The 21,945-nt window shown below is 49.4% G+C and overlaps 4 protein-coding genes across 4 annotated transcripts; all 4 read right to left on the bottom strand.

Moving 5' to 3' along the window:
- Positions 1–12,048: 12,048 nt before the first annotated feature.
- B0T26DRAFT_706995 (uncharacterized protein) lies at positions 12,049–12,538 on the bottom strand. The gene has a single exon (XM_060441838.1). The coding sequence runs from the start codon at positions 12,526–12,528 to the stop codon at positions 12,097–12,099; it is 432 nt and encodes a 143-aa protein (XP_060299545.1). The 5' UTR covers positions 12,529–12,538; the 3' UTR covers positions 12,049–12,096.
- A 245-nt stretch (positions 12,539–12,783) lies between these two features.
- B0T26DRAFT_642512 (uncharacterized protein) lies at positions 12,784–12,963 on the bottom strand (the record flags this gene model as incomplete). The annotated part of the gene is made up of 1 exon (XM_060437447.1): positions 12,784–12,963. A coding segment is annotated over one exon (180 nt), but the record flags the coding sequence as incomplete, so codon positions are not given.
- Positions 12,964–13,821: 858 nt separating this feature from the next.
- Positions 13,822–16,823, bottom strand: B0T26DRAFT_265368 (uncharacterized protein). The gene is made up of 2 exons (XM_060434073.1): positions 14,296–16,823; positions 13,822–14,207 (listed from the first exon to the last, which is right to left on the bottom strand). Exons 1-2 carry the CDS (start codon positions 16,570–16,572, stop codon positions 14,172–14,174), a joined length of 2,313 nt encoding a protein of 770 aa, XP_060299543.1. The 5' UTR covers positions 16,573–16,823; the 3' UTR covers positions 13,822–14,171.
- Positions 16,824–20,467: 3,644 nt separating this feature from the next.
- B0T26DRAFT_675170 (uncharacterized protein) lies at positions 20,468–21,058 on the bottom strand (the record flags this gene model as incomplete). The annotated part of the gene is made up of 2 exons (XM_060439794.1): positions 20,468–20,806; positions 21,029–21,058. 2 exons carry the CDS (start codon positions 21,056–21,058, stop codon positions 20,468–20,470), a joined length of 369 nt encoding a protein of 122 aa, XP_060299542.1.
- Positions 21,059–21,945: the final 887 nt, after the last annotated feature.

Raw genomic sequence — 21,945 nt, 5'->3', positions numbered from 1 at the left:
TTTCAAACCTCTTTTTATCTCTCTTTCATCTCTTTTTTATCTTCCTCTCTCTCCTTTTCTCTCTTCTCAATTTCTTTTCATCATTTTCTTTTTCTCCAACTTCTTTTTTCCTTTATTTTCTTTTCATTACTTCTTTTCTTTTTCTCCTTTTCATATCCTTTTTATTCTTCTATTTAATCTTCTTTTTATCTTCTCTTCTCTTTATTTTTCACTTTCTACCTCTCTTTAATCTTTCTTTTTTTCTAACTTCCTTCTCCGTAACTTCTCCTCTCCTTTAATCCCTTTTTCACCTCAAACTCTTCCTCTTCTTCCTCTCTCTTTTAATCTCTCTTTACTTCAAACTCTTCTTCTTTCCTTAATCTCTCTTTCATCTCAAACTCTTCTTCTTTCCATCTCCCCTTTAATCCCTCTTCACCTCAAACTTTTCCTCTTCTCCCCTTCAATCCCTCTTCACCTCAAACTTTTCCTCTTCTCCCCTTCAATCCCTCTTTCACCTCAAACTCTTTCTCTTTAACTTCTCTCACCTCATTCAACTCTCGAACCCAACCCTTTTTATCTTCTCTTTACCTCCTTTACACTTACCTTTCTTATCATAACCCTCATCTCTCTTTCAAACTCACCCTCACCACCACTCCTCACCCTCATAACCACCCTCACCCTCACAACCAACCGCATCCTCACCTTCACCACCACCACCCTTCACCCTCACCCCCACCACCACCCTTACCACTACCCTTACCACCACCCTCACCACCACCCCTCACCCTCATCTTCACCTTCACCACCACCACCACCCCTCACCCACACCCTCACCCTCACCCTCACCATCACCCTCATAACTACCCTCACCCTCACAACTACTCCTAACTCTCACAACTACTTTCACTACTACTTTTACTACCACTCTCACCCTCACTCTCACAACTACCCTCACTACCACCCTCACTCTCACTTGCACCTCTAACCACCACCTTCATCTCTTCTACTATTACCTCCTACCTCCCTCTACCTTCAACTTCAACGCAACTCTAAACTTCACTTTAATTACCTCCATCTATTTATAAATTCTTTTTTCTCACTCTCTTTCAATATTTTCAATTTTTTTTTATATTCCCTCTTTACCTCTTTATAATTTTTCTAATTTCTTCAACTTAATACTTCATTTTCTTCTTTTATTATATATTTTTCTAATTTTCATTTTCTGCTACCTTTCATTCTCTTTTCTTTTTCCCTTCTTCCACTATTTTCTCCTTCCATTTATCTTCTTTTAAACTTTATCTTCTTTAACTTCCTTTTAATTCCTTCCATTTATTTTTCATCTCTCCTTTTCTTCTTTTTTCATCTCCCTTTTTATCTTCTCTCTAACCCTATCTTTATCTTCCTTCATTTCCTTTTCTCTCTATTTCCAACTTTCTTTTCATTATATATTTTGCAACCTCTTTTTATTTCTTTCATTTTCTCTTTTATCTTTTATTTTTATTTTTCATTTTTTTTTACATTTTTCATTCTTCTTTTCCTTCTCCCTTTCATACTCTCTTCTCTTTCTTCTTAATTTAATTCCTTCATTCACTTCCTAAACTCTTTCTCTTCAACTTCTTCTCTTTAATCTCTCTTTTTCAAACCCTTTCTCTTTAACTTCTTCTCTCTTTCAATCTTCTTTCACCTTTATAATTTCTCTTCATCTTCCTCTCCCCTTTAATCTTTCTTTCATCTCTCAAATACTCTCTCTTTAACTTCTTCTCTTTCACTTCTCAAACACTTTCTCTTTAACTTTTTCCCTAACACCTCTTAAACACTCTCTCTTCAACTTCTCCAATAACTCTCAAACACTTTCTCTTCAACTTCTTCTCTCACCTTATTTAACACTCTAACCCACCTCTTTTTATCTTCTCTTAACCTCCTTTTTCATTATCTTCCTTAACCTTTCTTATCTTTACTTTTACCATCTTAACTCTTTTCTATTTCCTCTTCACTCCTTTTTCACTCTATCTCTCTTTTCAACTCCCAATCAACCCTTCTCTTTCTTATCTTAACCCTCATCTCTCTTTCAACCTCACCACCACCCCTCACCCTCACCCTCACCCTCACTCTCACCGCCACCCTTACCACTACCCTCACTACCACCCCTCACCCCCACCACCACCACCTTCACCACCACCACCCTCACCACCACCCTCACCTTCATAACCACCCTCACAACTACCCTCACCACTATCTCTCACCTTCACCCCCACTCTTACTCTCATCACCACCACCATCACCCTCACCTTCACCACTACCTCTAACCCTCATCTTCACCCACTCTCACTCTCACCTCTCACCACCACCCCTCACCCTCACCACCACCACCCTCACCACTACCTCTTACCCTCACCACCACCCTCACCACCACCTCTCACCCTCACCCCCACCCTCACCCTCATCATCACCTTCACCCTCACTCTCACCCTCACCACCACCCTCACCCTCAACACCACCACCCCTCACTCTCACCACCACCCCTCACCCTAAACCCCACCCACCACTACCCCTAACCCTTACCACCACCACCTTTACCAACACCCCCACCCTCACAACCACTCTCATAACCACTCTCTCCACTACCCGTCACACTCACCTTCACCCACCCTCACCCTAACCCCCATCCCCAACCCTCACCCCCCTTACCCTCACCCTTACCACCAACCTAAACTCTCACCACCTCTCACCCTCACCCTCTCAACCCTCATCTCAAATCTCTCTCTCAACTTCCCTCTCAACCCCTCTCTCTATCCCTCTCTCAACCTTCCAAACAACTCTCCCTCTATCCCCCTTTCTATCTTCCTCTCAATCCTCTATTCAACCCCCCTCTCAACCCTCCAAATCACCCTTTCTCAACTCCCAACCCACCTCCTAAACCACCCCCAAATACCCTAACCACTCCCTACCTTTAACTTCAATCTAATTTTTTTCATCTTCTTTTCTCTCTTTTTCTCTACTTCTTTATACTTTATAATTCTTAATCCCTTTTTATATCTAACTCCTCAACTACTTATCTCCTTTTTTCATTCTCTTTCTCTTTTCATTTTTTTTTCTCTTTCTTCATACATTTTTTATTCTCTCTTTATACCTAACTTTATCTTTTTTAACTTTTTTCGTTCTTATTTCCAATTCTGCCACCTTTTTTTCTTCTTTTACTTTCATTTTACTTTTTTATAAACCTCTTTCCACTTTTTTTTAACTTTCTCTTTCACTTCTTTTTATTTTCTTTTCGAATTCTCTCTTATCCTTTCTCAACCTTACTCTCTTCACCTCTACCTTTTTATATATCTTTTTATTCTTTTCTTTTCTTTCTTTTCCTTCTATTCTTCCTCCTCCCTTTTAATCTCTTTTTATATTTCCTTCTTAATTCATTTTTCATTTTTTTCCCATTTCTTTAACTTCTCTTTCAATTTTTTTTTCTTTTTTTTAATTTTCATTTTTTATTTCTTTCATCTCTTCTTTCTTTTATCTCCTCTTTTCTTTATTTTTTTCTTCTTTTATTTAATTTCTCTTTAACTCTCCGTACTTAACTTCTTTTTAACTCTCCTTTACGTAACTCCTTTTCCATTCCCTCTTTTACTTTTTTCAATAATTTCTTCCACTTTCCTTTCTTTTTCTTCAACATCCTCCTCTTTATTATTTTTCTCTACCTTTTTTAACTCTTTTTTATCTTCTTTTTAACTTCCTTCATTCTTTTCTTAAAACCCTTTTCAAACTCTCATATCTTTCTTTATCTTTTTTCTCTTCTTTTATCTCTTCAACTTCTTTAACCTAACTCTAATTTCCTTTTTCTTTTTATTTCCTTCAACAATTATTTTATAACCTTGTTTTATTTTCTTTTTTCATCTCAATTATCATATTATTCATTTATTTAACTAAATTCTTATTTCTTCATAATTCAATTTAATTGCTTTTTTTTCTCTCTTTTTTTCATTTTTCTTATTCACTTTTCTTTTCTTCATCCTATTGCCCTTTTACCTTCTTTTCATCTTACTTATAACTCTTTTCACTTTTTTTCATTTTTAATTACTTCCTTTTCTACTCTTATACTTCTAAAACTTCCTTTTCTTTTTCTTCTCAATCTTTTCACTTTCTTCTCACTTTTTTTATAACTATTTTTCTTTCCTTTTAACTTCATCTTTTGTACTCTTTTCATTACTCTTTTTTACCTCTTTTCAATCTCTTTTTTTTCTTTCAAATTTCTCTTTGTTTCTAATATTCTTTTTTTCCTTCCTAAAACCTTCTTATCTTTTTTATTATAACTCTTTTTATTTCCATTAAATTTCTTTAAACCCTTTCTTTATTTCTTACTTTCTGATAACCCTCTTACCTCTTTAAATTTCTAACCCGTTTCACTTTCACCTCTATTTTAAATCTTTTTATTTCAATCTCTTCTGAATTTCACTTATATCTTCACCTCATTCTTCTCTCTTTCTTCCACTCTCTCCCTCTCTCTACCTCTTTACCTCCTCTTTACTGGTCATAATATTCTTTAAATCTTTTATTATTCCCTTTTTGTCTTTTCCTTAACTACTTAACTCCTTTCCTATTCTCTTTCTTATTCTATTTCTTTTTTGTTCTTTCCCTTTCTCTTTTCTTATTTTCATTTTCCTTAACTCCTTTTCATTCCCTAACCACTCTTTTCTTTCAAATCTCCTCTTATTTCTCTTTTCGTAATTCTATTTTTCAAAAAAATATTCATCTTTTTTATCCCATCTCCTTTCTTTTCTTCTCCTACTCTTTTTCTAACTTCTTTTGCGAACTTTTCTTAAATTTCTTAACCTTTTTCTACTCTGTCTTTTAATCTCTTCTTATCTTTCTTGAACCCCTTTCCCTTGTTTTTAATTTCTTTTCATTTTCTATCCTTTCTTATTTCTTTATGCCTTTCTATCATTTTACATCCTTTCTTTTATCAATTTCGTATAACCCTCATCCGCTTCCATTATGCCCTATATATGTCCCTTAATCTCACCCTTGCTTGGCACATTTCGTTACTCTCTACTCCTCCCCACCGCACCTTACGACCCATCCACCTAATTATCTCATCTCTTTCCTTATCCTCTGCCCGTCTTATCCCGCTCTGTTGTAATCTCTCTCGGAAAAAAACCATCGCTTCCTTCACGTTTGCTTCCCAATCGACACTACTGTCTCAATCAATACTCCGCTGTATTGACATTGCCCGCCCTTCACCCTTTGAAACCCCCCGGTCTCTCCCTTCTTCTCGCACCACTCACATATCTCTTGCGGCAATCCGTAATCAAAACAACACAAATACTTCTCCCACCGTATTCTCTGCTTCACCTTTTCACCATCTCTCGAACCCCCTCTGCATTTCTCTCCCTGCATGCTTCCAACACGTGGCTACCATAAACCACTTTCTCCTTCCCCATTGCTCGGCACCACGGGCAACCCGTCGCCCTTTGCACCAACATCTCTCTTAAATGCTCGACCTCCGATGCCTCTTCTGCCTGCCGCTTCCTCTTGTCCCAACCCTGCCTGCGCGTCTTTGTCCGTCCATGGTATATCTCCATATCTACCCCTGTCATTGCTCTCCCCTGTCATTGCTCTCCCCTGATCTTACTCGCTTTGTACTCTGCTCCCCCCTTGTGGATCTACTACCTCCCCTTTCGCCGCCTCTTCCGCTGCTCTTCCGCTCTTCCGCCTCTTTCTCTTCTTCCGCCTCTTCTTCTTCTTCCGCCTCTTTTGCTCCTTCTGCCTCTTCCGTCTCTTCTTTCTCTTCTGTCTCTTCTCTCTCTTCCGCCTCTTCCACCTCTTCTGCCTCTTCTGCCTCTTCTGCCTCTTCTGCCTCTTCTGCTACTGTTTCTATTATACCCTCCGCCTCTCCCTCGCCCGTTACCCAACGTGTTTCCCGTGCTTGACACCGGTAACACGCCTCCTCCCCGTCTTCGCAACCTGCCCGCTCTTTCCGCCCCTCTATCTCTCGGTCCAATACCCCCCGGACGCAACTCTGCGTTTCCATAAACTCCCACAAACCCTTCTCTACCCGCTTACCCTCTGTCTGCTCTGCCGTCTCCTTTAACGCTTTGCCACCTCTCCCCTGCTGGCTGCACCCCTCGCAATATGATTGCCTCGCTTGCCTTGCCATCTCGCCCTGCCCGCCCGCTCTCCTGCGCATAATCCCGTAACCGCCGCACCAACCCCACGTGTGTCACTACTCGGATCGTCGGCGCATCCACCCCCAACCCCAACGCGTTGGTTACCACAAATACCTGCTGCTGTCCCTCTCATAACTGCCGTACAATCCCCTTCTTCTCGTCCTGGCTGCCGACTCCGCGGTGGTAACACAACCCCCTCAACCTTTTCGCATACCGGACCGTCTTCTTCACCGTATCACAATATACGATAATCTTCCCCCGCGTCCCGTACCGCCTCTTCTTCTCCGCCACCAACCTTGCTAATACATCTTCCTCTTCATCCTCCGCCGCCTTGAACCGTTGTCTTTGGTACTGTACGTTCTTCCGCGTTGTCGCGGCTCGGAACCAATGTACCCCGTCTCTGGCAACCCAACCAACTGACCGAATACCTGCTGTCCGCCGGCCGTAATGTTGCCGTCAAATATACCAATTGCGTCTTGGCCTTAACTAACTCACGCAACCCCAATATGCGGGGCCGCCAACCGCCCCCGGCCCCCGAATCTAATACGACGTGGCACTCGTCTACCACGATCCGGTCCAACCGTCCCATCGCTCGTTGCTGGTTGACGAAATGCCCATAACTCTCTCCCACCGCCGACTCCGGCGTTACTAACACGACCAATACCCACTCGTGTGGCCGCCCGCTGTTCCACTCCACGTACTCGATCCCCAACTCGTCGCAACGGTCCTTGATGTCGCCCCTCAACGATACCAACGGTACTATCACCACTGTCAAACCGCTTGAACAACCCGCCGGCAATATGGACAACATGCTCTTGCTGCCTCCTGTACCCATCACCACCACCACCGGACTCTCTTCTCACATGATCGCCCGCAATGCCCCTTCTTATACGCCCCTGAATCTCGCCCCTTTCCCCAACATCTTCTCCAACTACCACTAAATGTCCACCTACCTCATTACCCTCCACTGCTTATCCTCTTCCTCTGTCGCCTGCCTGCCTACCTCCCGCATTTGCCGCCTCCTCCCGCTTCCTTCTCGTATGACCGAATCAAACATGCAAAACCTATGCCACTCCTGGCTAACCCGCCGGAACCCTAACCGCCTTGCTTCCGTACTAAATAACGACTCGTTAATTGACCGCCCATAAATTCCCTCTTCTATACGTGCCCCGTGTCCGCTCTGCCCGTGGAATGCGTCTCCTACATCTCTCGCTCCGTCTCTCCTCCCCGCCATCCGTGGCCCCGCCATCCGTCATGTCTGCATTATCGACAATATCAATAATCGACTTATCTTTGATAAACCGCCGGTGAATCGCCTTTACCATATGCCTCCGTACCATGATTCCTGATTTTTCTCCAATATAACTCCATCTCACCCGTCCAATCTCTCTTCCTACCCGGTCCGTACCCCACCGCTCTGCCTGCCATAAATGATGATATTGCTGGCTCATTTGCTGTATATCGTCGCCCGTTGTCTCTTCTCTGCTCTTTTCTTGCCCCTCTCGTCGCCATTCTCGCCCCTCTCCCGCCCGGCTCGTATAATACCCTCGACCCCGGGGTAACCGCTCCCGTATTCTCCTCCTTTTCCCAACCGTACCTTGCGGCCGCCCTGCATCTGTTGGCTTCCTCTTCACCCCTATGGGGAACGCCCATGTGCTTTCTTTCTGCGGCTCCCATATGTACGGGCTGCCCCAATCCGACGACCCTCGGCTTGAACCCCTGACCACTACCCTCCAAAACGCTAACCACACATAATATGCCACCAACTCGCCCACCTCCCGTTCTTATACTGGACCGTAACTAACTCGGTCCCCCGCGCCGGCTGCCCGCCGCTCATGTGCATTAATACCAACAACTATGCCCGGAACGACTTCATCGCCTCGCTCGCCGTCGATCCTTTTACTACCTCGCCCTCGTCGTCCGTCTCCAACAACAACATTTCCCGCCGTAACTGCCCCCTTGCCGTGTGCAACAACCCGTGTATCATCATCCGCAACGACGACATGCTGATCTGCACATGCCCGTATAACAACTCGTCCCCGTGCCAATCCACCACGCCGTCTGCGTTCGTGTTTGCCCGGATCGCTTTGCCGTACGCCCGCAACCGCAATATCGAATCCATTGGCGACGGCCGGCCATTATATGCTATGATGGTCATGAAACGCTGCACCATCCCCTGGACGCGGTCAAAATGGCTCCGCGCCTTGCGCCTCGCCTCTTGCTCGCTCTCGCCGCTCGCCCGGATCCTGTTCTGGATTTCCTCCTCACGCCCCCGCTTGGCCGTATATAATACCAACATACGGGCCACCGTCACGATTGCCGACAACGTGGGCGTATATATCAACGCGCTCTTCCAACCGTGCCCAACGTGGATCCCCAACACGGCCAACCCGCTGTATAATGCGTTCTGGTACTCGTTGTCGCCCACATCATGGTCTAATAATGAAATAAAAAATGCTAATACGCAACGCTCCAACTGTTGCGTATCGTCGCCGTCGTCGTCTTCTTCTTCGTCGCCGTCGCCGTCGCCGTCGCCGTCGCCGTTGCTGTCTTCCTCTAACCGCATATGCGCCATTGTCGCTATATACGCGGCTTCTTGCAATTGCGTGAACTTGTCTGCTTGGCGTTGCGTTAAATGGTATGCCGGTCGTTTGTTGCGGATTCCCCCCTCTTGGCTGGCGCCTGTGGAACCTGTATTATCATTTTGTTCCCGCGCGTCTATCGCTTCGCCCTCCTCTCCCTCGGCCTCTCCCTCCTCTCCCTCGGCCTCTCCCTCCTCTCCCTCCTCTCCCTCCTCCCCCTCCTCTCCCTCCTCCCCCTCCTCCCCCTCCTCTCCCTCCTCTCCCTCGGCCTCTCCTTCCTCGGCCACTGCTAAATGCTGCGTCCGCCACACGTACGCCATTATCGATTTCCACGACTCGCTATACCGCTCCATCGTTTGGCCTTTCTGGCCCGAATTGAACGGCTTCTCGTTCGACTGCCCTCCGGCTTCCCGCCCCTCGATATAATTCACTGCGGCCGACCCGACCACCTCGGCCCGCGATGCTTTTTGTGCCCGCCAAATTACCCTCTCGATGGCCAATAATACCTTGACCAACGCTTTTTCTCGGGTTGCTTCGTCCCTACCTGCTTCTCCCTGGGTTTCCCCCTCCCCGCCTGCTTCGTCGCCTGCTTCGTCGCCTGCTTCGTCCCCGCCCCCCTCTACACCCCCCCTTTTGTCGTCGTCTGCGTTTTGTCCACCGTCTGGGTCTGGCCGCCGCGTCGTTCCTGCCAACCACTCGCGATCGAACCCTCGTAAATGCCGGGGCCAACCCGTCCGCCGGATCCACATATTGGCTGACAACCTGGGCTGGTCGTGGATCAATGCTGCCGCTTTCTTGTCCCCTTCCTCTATTGCCTTGGCCAACTCTTCAAACTGCGTCATAATCACCTTATACCCCGTGGTGCCGACTGGGCTGCTTCCCCTGCCGGCCCCGCCCTCCGTATCGGCCGCCGGCACAACCTCAAACAACCGCTGCAATGCTCCTGTTTGCCCGAACCGCTGGCAATACACGCCGTCTACCCACACCTCGCCCATGCCGCCTGCTGCTCTCGCCCCGGCTTTCCTGCCCTGCCCCCGCGGGTTGACCCATCCATGCTCGTCTCGGCAATGCTTCTGAATATCTTGCTTGGTCCGCCGGATGTGTCCGCACCGCGTGCACTTCTTGCCATCGCTCCAAACGGGCAACGGCCTGATCGCTGGCACAACTCCGGCCGGGAACTGGATCCCATGGACGTCGGCCGCCAACGTGCCACCCTTCTCTAACTCGCCCGCCTCCTCGACGATGCGTTGGCGCACTTTCTTGGCTATATGGCGGTGTTGCGAATGGACGTGATACGCGATCGATCCTGCCGTTACCGCACTACGGTGTTCCCGGCAAATCGCCAAACGGTAATCGGGGGAATGTATAAACAAGTTATTAAACAACTCCATAATTCCGTTTAAATGCCGAATAACCTGAATTGGTGGGTACGTGGTCGGTTGGTTGGTATTGAATTGATTTTCTATTTTCCTTTTACCTTCCTTTCTTGAAATCTCACCTTTTATTTCGCCGGGGGGTGGTTGGTTTTTTTGGGGGGTTTTTTTCCCTTCATTTCCCCTTTCTTTGCTTTTTTTCCCGCTTCCCTGTATGTTTTCAAATGGTCAACTACTTGGCTCGTGCATTACTGTCGCTGAACCTACTCGTGCATAACCAACCATATGTCTACGGGGCCAATGAACCATGTGTTTAACATCGCGGCCTTGGGTTCGACCGGTCTACCTACGCGCAGCGGGTTTTAACCATTATCTCCCTTCCTGACAACTCAAACTAATTGACAGCCGGATGCTCGAGCAGTTGGGCTTGACTTGGTCCATGCACCTCAAATCAACCGACCAATCAGCGGTGGCCTATCAAGCAGTTCGACTCGAACTGGTTGGGGCACCGAGTTCGACTCGGATCGACTTCTTATCGGCCGCTTGGCCTGTGCGTCACTGTCGCCAAAAACACACCTTCTGACCTTGAATCGTCGATGCACGACCAACCGTATGTCTACGGGGTAAATGGACGGCGGATTTGATATTGCCGCACTCGTTTTGGTCAATCTACGTGCGCGCAGCGACTTTTGCCTATCGTTTTCCCTATCAAAAAGTCGAACTGATTGACGGGCTCAATCCTCCACCAGTTCGACCAATCAGCGGCGGCCCATCAAGCAGTTCGACTCGAACTGCTTGGGGCACCAAGTTTGACTGGGGTCGACTTCTTATCAGCCGCTTGGCCCGTGTATCACCATCACCAAAAACACACCTTCTGACCTTGAATCGTCGATGCACAACCAACCGTACGTCTACGGGGCAAATGGACAGCGGATTCGATATTGCCACACTCGATTTGGTCAATCTACGTGCGCGTAGCCACTTTTGCTCATCGTTTTCCCTATCAAAAAGTCGAACTGATTGACGGGCTCAATCCTCACCCAATTCGACCAATCAGCGGTGGCCCATCAAGCAGTTCGACTCGAACTGCTTGGGGCACCGAGTCCGACTCAGGTCAGCTTCTTGTCGGCCGCTTGGCCCGTGCATCACCATCACCAAAAACACACCTTCTGACCTTTGAATCGTCGATGCACAACCAACCGTACGTCTACGGAGCAAATGGACGGTGGATTCGATATTGCCGCACTCGATTTAGTCAATCTACATGCACGCAGCCACTTTTGCCCATCGTTTTCCCTATCAAAAAGTCGAACTGATTGACGGGCTCAATCCTCCACCAGTTCGACCAATCAGCGGCGGCCCATCAAGCAGTTCGACTCGAACTGGTTGGGGCACCGAGTTCGACTCGGATTGACTCCTTGTCGGCCGCTTGGCCCGTGCGTCACCGTCGCCAGAAACACACCTTCTGGCCTTGAATCGTCAATGCACAACCAACCATACGTCTACGGGGCAAATGGACGGCGGATTCGATATTGCCGCACTCGATTTGGTCAATCTACGTGCGCGCAGCCACTTTTGCCTATCGTTTTCCCTTTCAAAAAGTCGAACTGATTGACGGGCTCAATCCTCCACCAGTTCGACCAATCAGCGGCGGCCCATCAAGCAGTTCGACTCGAACTGCTTGGGGCACCAAGTTCGACTCGGATCGACTTCTTGTCAGCCGCTTGGCCCGTGAGTCGGCCGCTTGGCCCGTGCGTCACCGTCGCCCAAAAACACACCTTCTGACCTAAATCGTCAATGCACGACCAACCATACATCTACGGGGCAAATGGACGGCGGATTCGAGATCGGCATGCTTGGTTTAGTCATTCTACGTGCGTGCAGCGGATTTTGCCCGTCGTTTTTCCGGTGAAAAAGTCGAACTGGTTGACCAGCAAATCTTGAACCAGTTCGACTCAAATTCGTCCGTGCACGGGTTTTGGGCGACCAATCAGCGGGCGCGCATCAAGCAGTTCGACTCGAACTGGGTGTGGCATAATAGCCAGGAGGCTGCACGGAGCCTCCTGCTATTGGCTGGCGCAAGAGTATAAACAAGAGAGAGCAGAGAGAGAATAGAAGGCAGAATAGAAGGCAGGTACGCCTGATCAAGGTGGTCACAATAGAGAGGATGCCAGAATTGCAAGTTGTCGACTTGCAACCTGTAGAGTGCAGGCAGAGTGCAGGCATAACAGCCAGAGAGAGAGAGAGAGAGATTGACAATAGGTTTTGAAGAGAGAAGAGAGAAGAAGAAGGAAGAGAAGCCACCATGGCCACCGCCACCAGAAGGCAGAGTGAATTGCTCCTAATCTTCCGTTCCAGTCTTTCCACAAAAGACTCTCTCGTATACCTCCTTATGTGGCAATTACATGACGTATTCCAGTGGCGAAGATTACGCATCGTAGGTTCCAGCACCTTCTAGGCCATTCCATCTGACACAAACTCGCCTCCGTCACATCATATGTGACGTCAAGAGAATTGAACCTGTTGATCTTGCCTTCTTAAAGAAAACTACGTGAGTCATCTCGATATCAATGGAAAACGATAGAATTTCTATAGTTTCTATAAAGCAACCCATCCTCCCGGACCCTTCTGGTGTCAAGCTAGGAAAAAGAAATAAAGAGGATGAAGTAGAGATAGATAAAAGGTACTGTTCTAAACATCTTGTGAGAAGCCAATTGTAAAGACTTGTCCAGATGAACAGCCGATAGACATCATCCGCCCGTGCACGGCAGAACAAACCGGGCGGTATTCTGGTGGTAGCCATACTACATTCCGGCCATTACAATTAATCCAAGTTTGGTCGTGCCCCCAACTATATCTATTACTCGCTAGATTATCTTCCGAGAGGGCGAATGACCGAACAGAATCGCTGTGGCCTTCTAGCGTTTGCAGGCATTGCCCTGAGGCGGGATCCCAGATCTTGATGGTTCTGTCGTCTGAACCCGATGCGAGCTGCTGGCCATCTGGTGAGAAGGCAACTGACTGAACCGAGTCGCTGTGGCCTTCTAGCGTTTGCAGGCATTGCCCTGAGGCGGGATCCCAGATCTTGATGGTTTTGTCGCTTGAACCCGATGCGAGCTGCTGGCCATCTGGTGAGAAGGCAACTGAATATACCGAAAGGCTGTGGCCTTGTAGCGTTTGCAGGCATTGCCCTGAGGCGGGATCCCAGATCTTGATGGTTTTGTCGCCTGAACCCGATGCGAGCTGCTGGCCATCTGGTGAGAAGGCAACTGAATATACCGAAAGGCTGTGGCCTTGTAGCGTTTGCAGGCATTGCCCTGAGGCGGGATCCCAGATCTTGATGGTTTGGTCGTCTGAACCCGATGCGAGCTGCTGGCCATCTGGTGAGAAGGCAACTGAATATACCGAAACGCTGTGGCCTTCTAGCGTTTGCAGGCATTGCCCTGAGGCGGGATCCCAGATCTTGATGGTTTGGTCGTCTGAACCCGATGCGAGCTGCTGGCCATCTGGTGAGAAGGCAACTGAATATACCGAAACGCTGTGGCCTTCTAGCGTTTGCAGGCATTGCCCTGAGGCGGGATCCCAGATCTTGATGGTTTTGTCGCTTGAACCCGATGCGAGCTGCTGGCCATCTGGTGAGAAGGCAACTGAATATACCGAAAGGCTGTGGCCTTGTAGCGTTTGCAGGCATTGCCCTGAGGCGGGATCCCAGATCTTGATGGTTTTGTCGCCTGAACCCGATGCGAGCTGCTGGCCATCTGGTGAGAAGGCAACTGAATATACCGAAAGGCTGTGGCCTTGTAGCGTTTGCAGGCATTGCCCTGAGGCGGGATCCCAGATCTTGATGGTTTTGTCGCCTGAACCCGATGCGAGCTGCTGGCCATCTGGTGAGAAGGCAACTGAATATACCGAAAGGCTGTGGCCTTCTAGCGTTTGCAGGCATGCATTCCAGTCCGCTTCTACTATTGGCTTCGTACTGATCCAGCTAGGTTCTTCCGCCTTAAATTTCTTTTTCACTAGACTGGAAGCTGGTGCAAATATGAGGGCTGATATGTACGCTTGGAGAGGAGCTTGCTCGATTATCCATCTGTTGGAGAGAGCGAACCGATGTGCATCTCGAACAAAAGCCGTTAGCTGCCTCTGATCTGTGTGTTCCTGCATCTCTATTAGTATAGCTCTCTGACGGTAGTAAATTATACATACGAGTAGGAGCTTAAGCTGTCTTATGGCAATGACACCCTCCGACATAGCTTGGAGTAAGCTAAGAGCTTCGAGCCAGTAAAGGTACTTCTGCTCAAGGAAGGTCTGGATCGCATCCAGTGTGTGGCATTGTAGCACGTCTTTATCGGAAATCGAGTCGCGGAGATGGTTAACCCAGAAGACGCATGAGTACCGTACTGTGGCCAGAGGGTCTGGAGATGGCGTTGGAACCTCGTTGATTGGGAATCCTGGTTCCTCTAAGCCGTACATGTCGCGTTTTAATACCGGAGACATCTTATTGAGCGACCTTGAGAAGATGATGTGGTGTACATCTTCCGTCCCTTGAGGGAAGACCCAACCGAAAGCTTCTTGACATGCCTCTCGAGATGTCTCTAGATCAGCCTTACCCAGCAGAAAGTCTTTGGCCGACTGATGAACGAAATGGATAGATTGTTCGCGCAGGGCTAAAAACGAACCGCAAATAGCAAGAAGCTTTTCCAGTCGTTCTCTATAGCTTGTTATAGAATCCGGCAGCTCGACGAGAGTGGCGAGTTCCCAAAAGCTGATGGGCCGCTGAACTACCGATACAGTGGCAAGAATGCGCTTGCAATGCAGGGTATCTTTCGACTTCTTGATATAGCGCACCATCCGCAAATACAGATCATCCAGCCCTGGGGGGAATGTGCGTAGCACTTGGAGAATGTGCCACCCCTGGACGTCCGGGTCGGCTAGAGCTTGGCAGACCAACGCCACCCAGAGGAATGTCCCATCCGCGTTGGAAGAAAGATACTGATGTACTTCATCCTCTATCGCTTTTTCGTATTGTTTCAATCGCGAAAGGTGCAGGACCTTGTGCTGGATAAATGCTTCGATGGCAGCGGTAACGGATTCGGCATTCAACTCGAGGCTAAGCTTGGATTGCTGCGCGACCGTCGCCAGCTGTTCCTCGATCTGAACCCAATTGCGACTAGAAACGACGCATTTGACACGAGCAGATATAGTCGATATCTGAACGATCAAGCCGAGAAGCTTTTGTTGGTCGATCACACACTCGTCCAAAGCATCAATTACTAAGTAGGTATCTTTCAAATTCGGATCTTCCAGCATCTCGAATAAAGTTTTCGACAAAGTGATCCATGCCATTGCGTCGTCAGAGGTATACAAGTTCTCGGGTAGATGCGAGAGGAGACGTGGTTGTCGCTGGGCAAGCAGGAAGATTAAACCCCGCAGCACGGCAGTTGCGCTGTTGATGCGTGGGTCGGTGGCTTGACAGAAGAAGTATGCCAAGTTACCACCGTCAGCGATAACAAGCCGCTCGAGCTCGTCGATAATGCCGCATAGCAGCATAGTCTTGCCTTTGCCGGGGTCCCCTTTGATCCAGAGCAACCGGGACTCTGTCGAGTGGCGCCATCGGTTAAAGTCAGGGTTTTCGAGGACCCAGAGGTAAGCGTCAACTAGTAGACCGCCCTTTGCTAGCTCGATCCGTTTCTTTTCGACCCGCGGGTCACGCGGCTCAGTGGACCACAACTTTGCCAAGCAGAGATAGTCCTCGTTGATCTTGTCTCGTAGTCGCTTCAGTGCCTTCTGCAATCCTTCGCCGTAGATAACCGGTATGTGTACGTCAAAGATGCCGAATAAAGCGTACACCTTATCTTCCTCATACTTTGTGTCTCGCTTGTCCATCCACGCCATTCGTTCAGGGACACTGAAATTAGACAGAGGGCTTCCCTGGAGAGCTTTCAGAGGGATTCCGGTTATGGCGTGTAGTTCTTCTTCCAATGACTTCTTGTCTCCCAGGCACTCGCGCTCCTTAGAGTAGAACTCAATGATGGTTGGAGCAATAAGCTCTTGCAGTGTCCATCCACGGGTGAACCATCTGCATTTCTGAAAAGCCAGTTCCAAGCTACCGTTACTGTTGGCACTATGCTCTTTGGCTGGGACGTCCGCGAGATAGACATAGCATTTGGCTGCTTCACGGTACCAGCGAAACATGGAGTTGAGAGCGTGCTCAAGCTCGACTTTGTCGGACTTGTTGATGCAGCACGTGTCAACCCAAAAGTATTTGAGCCCATCGAGCCAGGCTTGATCTCCGCAGAACTGCATCTTAGCATAGCCTGCTTTTTTCTTGGCTGTACCGTCCGCCATGTCTTCGAAGGAGACCTCCTCGTCGCCCCATGTGTGTGAAAGGATCGCGTAACGGGGGATCTCGGGGATCGCGTCATTCGGAATCGGGTTCGTTAAGTGGAGCTCGCCGGTATCGCCTCTTTCTAGGAGCCGCATCTTGCAAGGTTATCGGTTTCGGCTCGCAGCATGTATTTGTACGGTGCTCAAAGGATACGCAAACGGAAGGCTTCAAGGTCGTGGATCTATAGGTACAACGCATCAGTAGCTCAGCTTTATTCATCCCAAAGGCAAGGAATACCACCTACCATTGGCAGCCAAGGCGCGCAGTATACATCACAGTGGTCCCGATCGTACTTTGGCCCGTGATGTGATTGTTGTGGCCGACGTTGGGCTCGACGCGTTTCGCTGTCACTGCCTGTCAGAATCCCCAACCCCGCATGTCAGGCATTTTGGTGGCGTTTGCGCCTGACGGCTGGCACCAACTGCGCATGTCAAAGCATCGTGATTGGTATCTGTTTTGCTGGTGGGCTTAGCCACCTCCCTCCTCAAGATGAATGACAATGTGAAAAATGCCCTTTGAGGGCGATTGAGAAAAAGGAGACACGAAGGCAAACCGTACTTGGCGATGGGAAATACCAATTTTGCAGGTAGCTGATGGATTAGCCAAGTACCTGTCTGCGTCGTTGTACTGTGGAGAAAATCAGGTAATCACCGCCTAGCGGTACTTTAAGGTACTTGCTTGGCGGAATGTCAGCTTGCAAAAGCGGGGAAGTGTTGGCTGTACTGGCATCACGATGTAGCTGAATGTCTCCGAAGTGTATGCGGTCCGTGCCCAAACACCTCAAAGAGTGTAAGACCGGACGCCGATTTTGATCCAAGCTGTATATATATAGGTTTCTCTTTATAAAGAAAGAGCACCCTAAAGGACATGCACAAATCAACACGCACGCCCACCACCTATCGCCAACTGGCCAGACTACTGCCAGTTAGTATGAGCCACTCGGCCACACCTCCTGAGCGCTCTACACTCACAAAGCACCCTAACCGTAATTCCCCTTTGCAGTGAAGTACACTGCAATGAAAATAGGAGGAAACTCAACACACATTTTCGGACAGGGGGTTCACTGCAATGAAATCTTTACGAGTAGACTGCAATGAACTTTTCGGGGTGATGCACGAAAAGTGTAAATAGCTTCATTACGTGGAGCGCTACATCTGGCACCTGATATAGCGGGGTCTAGGGACTTCCAACCTTAAGGAAATCCGCCGCGCCCACCTAGCCTCAGAAAAATCATCACCTTTTACACCTTTTTTGCATCCCTCTCGGTATTACCGCTTCAGGGAGACAAGGAAGTCTTTGAGTCTGCTGAGGAGGATTATCAGCCAATTCATAGCCTTAAGGCCGACTGAAGCAACCCCAGATCGATTCCTGAACTACAGCCGATCCCCGAGATCATTCGAGGCAATCCCAGAATGTCCCGTCTATACAGGCAGTTATTACAAACCACTCGACTGTTAGGGTCGTCTGTCTGTAAGGGAGCACGGGCTCCACAGGATGCTGGGGTTGGTAACTATGAAGATAGAACAAAGGGCAAGCTCCTATCGCACGGGTAATACAGTCAAATCGGAATGCCACTCAAAGTGTATGAGTGCAGTGAATGTGTATTGCTTGCTTGAAGAACCAAGCAAGACCTACCTAAGACCGTGGCTACGGCCGTCGTATATATCTAAGGTGGGCCAATTAGGGCGTTACTCTGTTGCTCTCATTGTGGGGACACAGAGCACATCGCTCTGTTCTCCACACGACAGAGCAACTGTGGGTCCATCTGCTCTTCATCGACGGGATTGGCCGGGGCGGGTCCCGCCGCCCCTGCCCCGCCTTCAAACCAGTACGAATAGGGATTCGTGACACCAGTCGTACGCACCTATCAACACTGCTACTCAGCAGCAGGAACGACAATCCGCAGACGCGGACAGACATTGTTGACGTCGAGTCACCATGAACCCCCGCCTGGAAGAGCTGGAGATACCAAGCTCCCCGGTGATGCAGGCTAGTCTTTCTTCGGCGGCTGAGCTGAAGAGCCAATGGTCAGGGCCCTCTTCGTTTTCCGGTTCGTCTTCCGGTTTGTAAGAGAAGGCAGGTACGCCTGATCAAGGTGGTCACGATGGAGGGAACAAGAGGGCGAGCAATGACTGGCATTGGTAAAAGACTTCAACCTGGCCCTCGCAAAGGTGGGCGAGGGCCACTATTTATATACACAGTTAGGTGGCTCAATCTGGCGGGTGCCTGGGCCGGGTGTTTGGGGCCAGCTGGTGGCGCCTGGGCCGGGCCAGGCGTTTGGGGTGCTCTTTCCTTACACGGTTCGTCTTCCGGTCTGGCTTCGGGTCCGGCTTCGCGGTCGCTCCTTCCTTCGGGCAACTCCGGGATCTGCGGGACTTCCAGTCCCCAGGCTTCCGCAAGTTCGTAGGCAAGTGCCGCGGTTCCGTAGTCCGGTGGACTCTCTTCCTCGTCGATATCTTCCAGCACCATTCCAATGGTCTGAGAATCGTCGACGTCCTCCAGTACCATTCCAATGGCCTGGGAATCGTTGAAGCGTGCCCTCTTGTCGTTCGGAGGTCTTCCTTGTCCCTGTTTCTTGGGCTGTCGGCAATCTCTAGCCCAGTGGCCTATCTTGCTACAGTTGTTGCAAGTGTCGTTCTTCTTGTCGCGTGGTGGCCGCTGTCCCTGGCCCTGGTTCCTGGGCTGTGCCTGAGAGAGTGCGCCGACGCTCTCATCCATTGGTCCTGGGTGAGTGCCGTACGAGGTTGAAGGGTGATCGTCACCTAGATCACGGAATGCGGTAGGCTATTCGTGAAAAGGTAGGTAAATTGATGATCGAGGGAGGAAGCTCGGGAGCACTGCCCTGCCGAGGACCTTAATGTGGTCCTTTGGTGGGGCAGACGCGGTCTAACCGCGTCAGGGTAAGCCCCGCTTCCCTATGTACCTATGTACTTAAATTACACGTGCCGGTCATATGACCTTGTCTTGGCGCTCCCTCGCTCAATCAGGCATCAGAGGTGCTTGGAGTGTGCCTCTTCTTTTTGTCGTTAGGCTTGTTGTAGCGGTTACCTTTCCCGCTCTTGTTGTCCTGGCGCTTTTCTCTCTGCCGCTGGAAGTATCGCTCGTCGATGGTGATCGCCCCCTGATATACTCATCTAGAGTGTCACGGTCGCCACAGGGCTCATGTGACAGGATTGATTCTATTGGCTGCATTGTGCTTAGGGTGTAGCCTGTGCGCACTGAGCACCACTACCTATTTCTCTGCGCCCTGCGCGGACCCCACAATAGATTCCTTTCTCTTCCTTAGCTTTAGAATAGCTAGGCTTAGGGTATGAGGGAAAGTATCAATATCTCTTTAATCGTACGTTCCAAGAATTCGTTAAGGCTCTAAGCGTCTAAGTTTAGACAAGCTGCCGTCCGAAACTTAATTACTATTACCATCAACCCACTAACCACACTCTTAAACGAAAGAGGGCAAATAACGGGACGGCCTCACGGCTAGGTGTAGGCTCGGCCTTCCCGAGGGTTTCCACCGCACGAATCTAGACCCTCGTCAGCCATTCTGCAGCCTGGCTCTCCCGCCAATCCCTCAGGGGCCTTACGCTGTCCGGTACGGACTGGGGCGGTGAAAAAGACACCACAAAACAACAGCTAAAACAGCAACACAAGCACGGTCAGAAGGGAGCCGCAGGCTCAGAAGTGGGGTGTAAACATTGAATATTTTCTTGAAAAGTAGAGTGCCCTAGAGCAGAGACTTGTTCGTCAAAACGCAATGGCCGCTAATTTCATCCCTGACCTGCACCCCTGTCCCCTGATCAGTGAGTGTGTTTACAATCCCTGATTCACCCCCCTCCCCCCCCTCTCTAAAACAGCGACAACAAAGAAACCCCGACTCACACCCCCCTTCCCCCCCCTCTAAAACAGTGGCAACAAAGAAAAACACCTCGTCTTCCGGCATGTAATAACGGATGGTGGAGTGGTCCTTGTTGCCGCGGCACGCAGTATTTGGTTTTAGTGACCCCAGCGGTGGTTGTTGTTGTTGTTGTTGTTTCTGCAGTGGCTGCACTGTCCTCTGATGACAACGTTGTGCACATTGACGAGCGGGGCTGGGCGGTAGCAGAGAATTATACCGCCGCTGCCTTGGGATAACGTCCCGCCGCATTTGTGAAGGATTGGGCTGGTTGGCAAATGGCCGCACTCGTGGTAAAAGGCGTAGCGTCCGCACGGGCAGCCATTTTGGCGGCGCATCCAGAACCACCCGAAGGCGCCCCTTCTCACGTCCTCGATGGTGACGACTTGGACCATCGCGGCGACAGGGAGAGCGAGGCTGCCGACGAGGCTGCTATATGTCTGTTCTAGATTCAAGGTGCTGCCGAGAAAGCGTGTAAGTAGATGTACTGAATGAAGCGCGCTGAGAGTGTTAGTGAAAATATCTAGGGGCTTGCCAGTCGAATAACACCAGAGGAGCAAGTCGTGGTATATTTATGATTTTGAGGGCTTCATCTAGTCGCCAATTCACTCTCTTCTAGGACGGACGTAAGTGATATCACAAGTAAAATTGACGCATCGTACCCGGTAGAGGATGAAGAGTTGCGCGGGCATGTGCTGTCCCCCTCCCTATCTCATTCTAAAACTGACAGCTCTCTGCCCATCCTTGCGCGGGCATGTGCTGTCCCCCTCCCGTCTCATTCTAAAACTGACAACTCTCTGCCCATCCTTCTGGGCCCCATCCCTCTGGGAGCTCCCCTTTGTACTCTGATAGCTTCCCCCTCTGATCCTCTGACAGCTATCTTTTTGTATTCTACGCTTCCGCGAACGGGAAGTGTGGGAGGTTTCTACGACAAAGACAAGAAGTTGTTGCAATCTTTGTTGACGGCGATGGAAAGGGATAAAGCAGATGGATGGACGGCAAAAGGTGTTGAGTTGGGTGGGGCTGAGGAACAAAGAAATCGGGTGTTTATTAGGTGGGTGCGCAGCTCAGTAGATACGGCGGTGACAGAACTTGGGCGACGGACTATTCCACCGCACGCACTCTCCTGCTACTCTTTTCTTTCATGTCCAGCTACTCTCCGTGGTTCCCGGTAAGATATTCAGTTACCATGGACGAGAACGATCCATGGTCCGGGTTTTTCCATATAAACCCCGGAGGCCGAGACGGTAGCGAGTTGCGGTATAAGAGCGACCGTGACGAGATGGGGGGTATTACTAGCGAAGTCTTCTTTGACTCTGATTCGTTCCGCTATTTTGATGTCAGACGCCCAAATGAGTACAGCTCCGACTGTGAAACTTGGAACAGGCATTACGAGGAAGACCCTGAAATCTTTGACCGACTTAATATGAGCACCGCCCGTATCCTACGTCCCATTGTCGACGATCTGTCACCGGAAGTGACAGCTATTGACTTTAGCCTGTCAGGCAAGCTCCTCCGGACAATTTCCGATCCCCGATGGGGCGGTGGCGAATGTACCTATTATCCTTCGACATACGAG

The sequence above is a fragment of the Lasiosphaeria miniovina genome (assembly GCF_030549165.1).
Source record: "Lasiosphaeria miniovina strain SMH2392-1A chromosome Unknown B0T26scaffold_3, whole genome shotgun sequence".
Lineage (NCBI taxonomy): Eukaryota > Fungi > Ascomycota > Sordariomycetes > Sordariales > Lasiosphaeriaceae > Lasiosphaeria > Lasiosphaeria miniovina.
This window is presented reverse-complemented; position numbering and strand designations above follow the sequence as displayed.

Bases quoted from the DNA above. Each gene is read 5' to 3' on its own strand.
- B0T26DRAFT_706995 (XM_060441838.1), bottom strand. From the start codon at position 12,528: ATGCGTAATCTTCGCCACTGGAATACGTCATGTAATTGCCACATAAGG.
- B0T26DRAFT_265368 (XM_060434073.1), bottom strand. From the start codon at position 16,572: ATGCGGCTCCTAGAAAGAGGCGATACCGGCGAGCTCCACTTAACGAAC. The intron at 14,208-14,295 runs GTATGTATAATT...CTTTTGTTCGAG, and splicing joins GACAGCTTAAGCTCCTACTC to ATGCACATCGGTTCGCTCTC.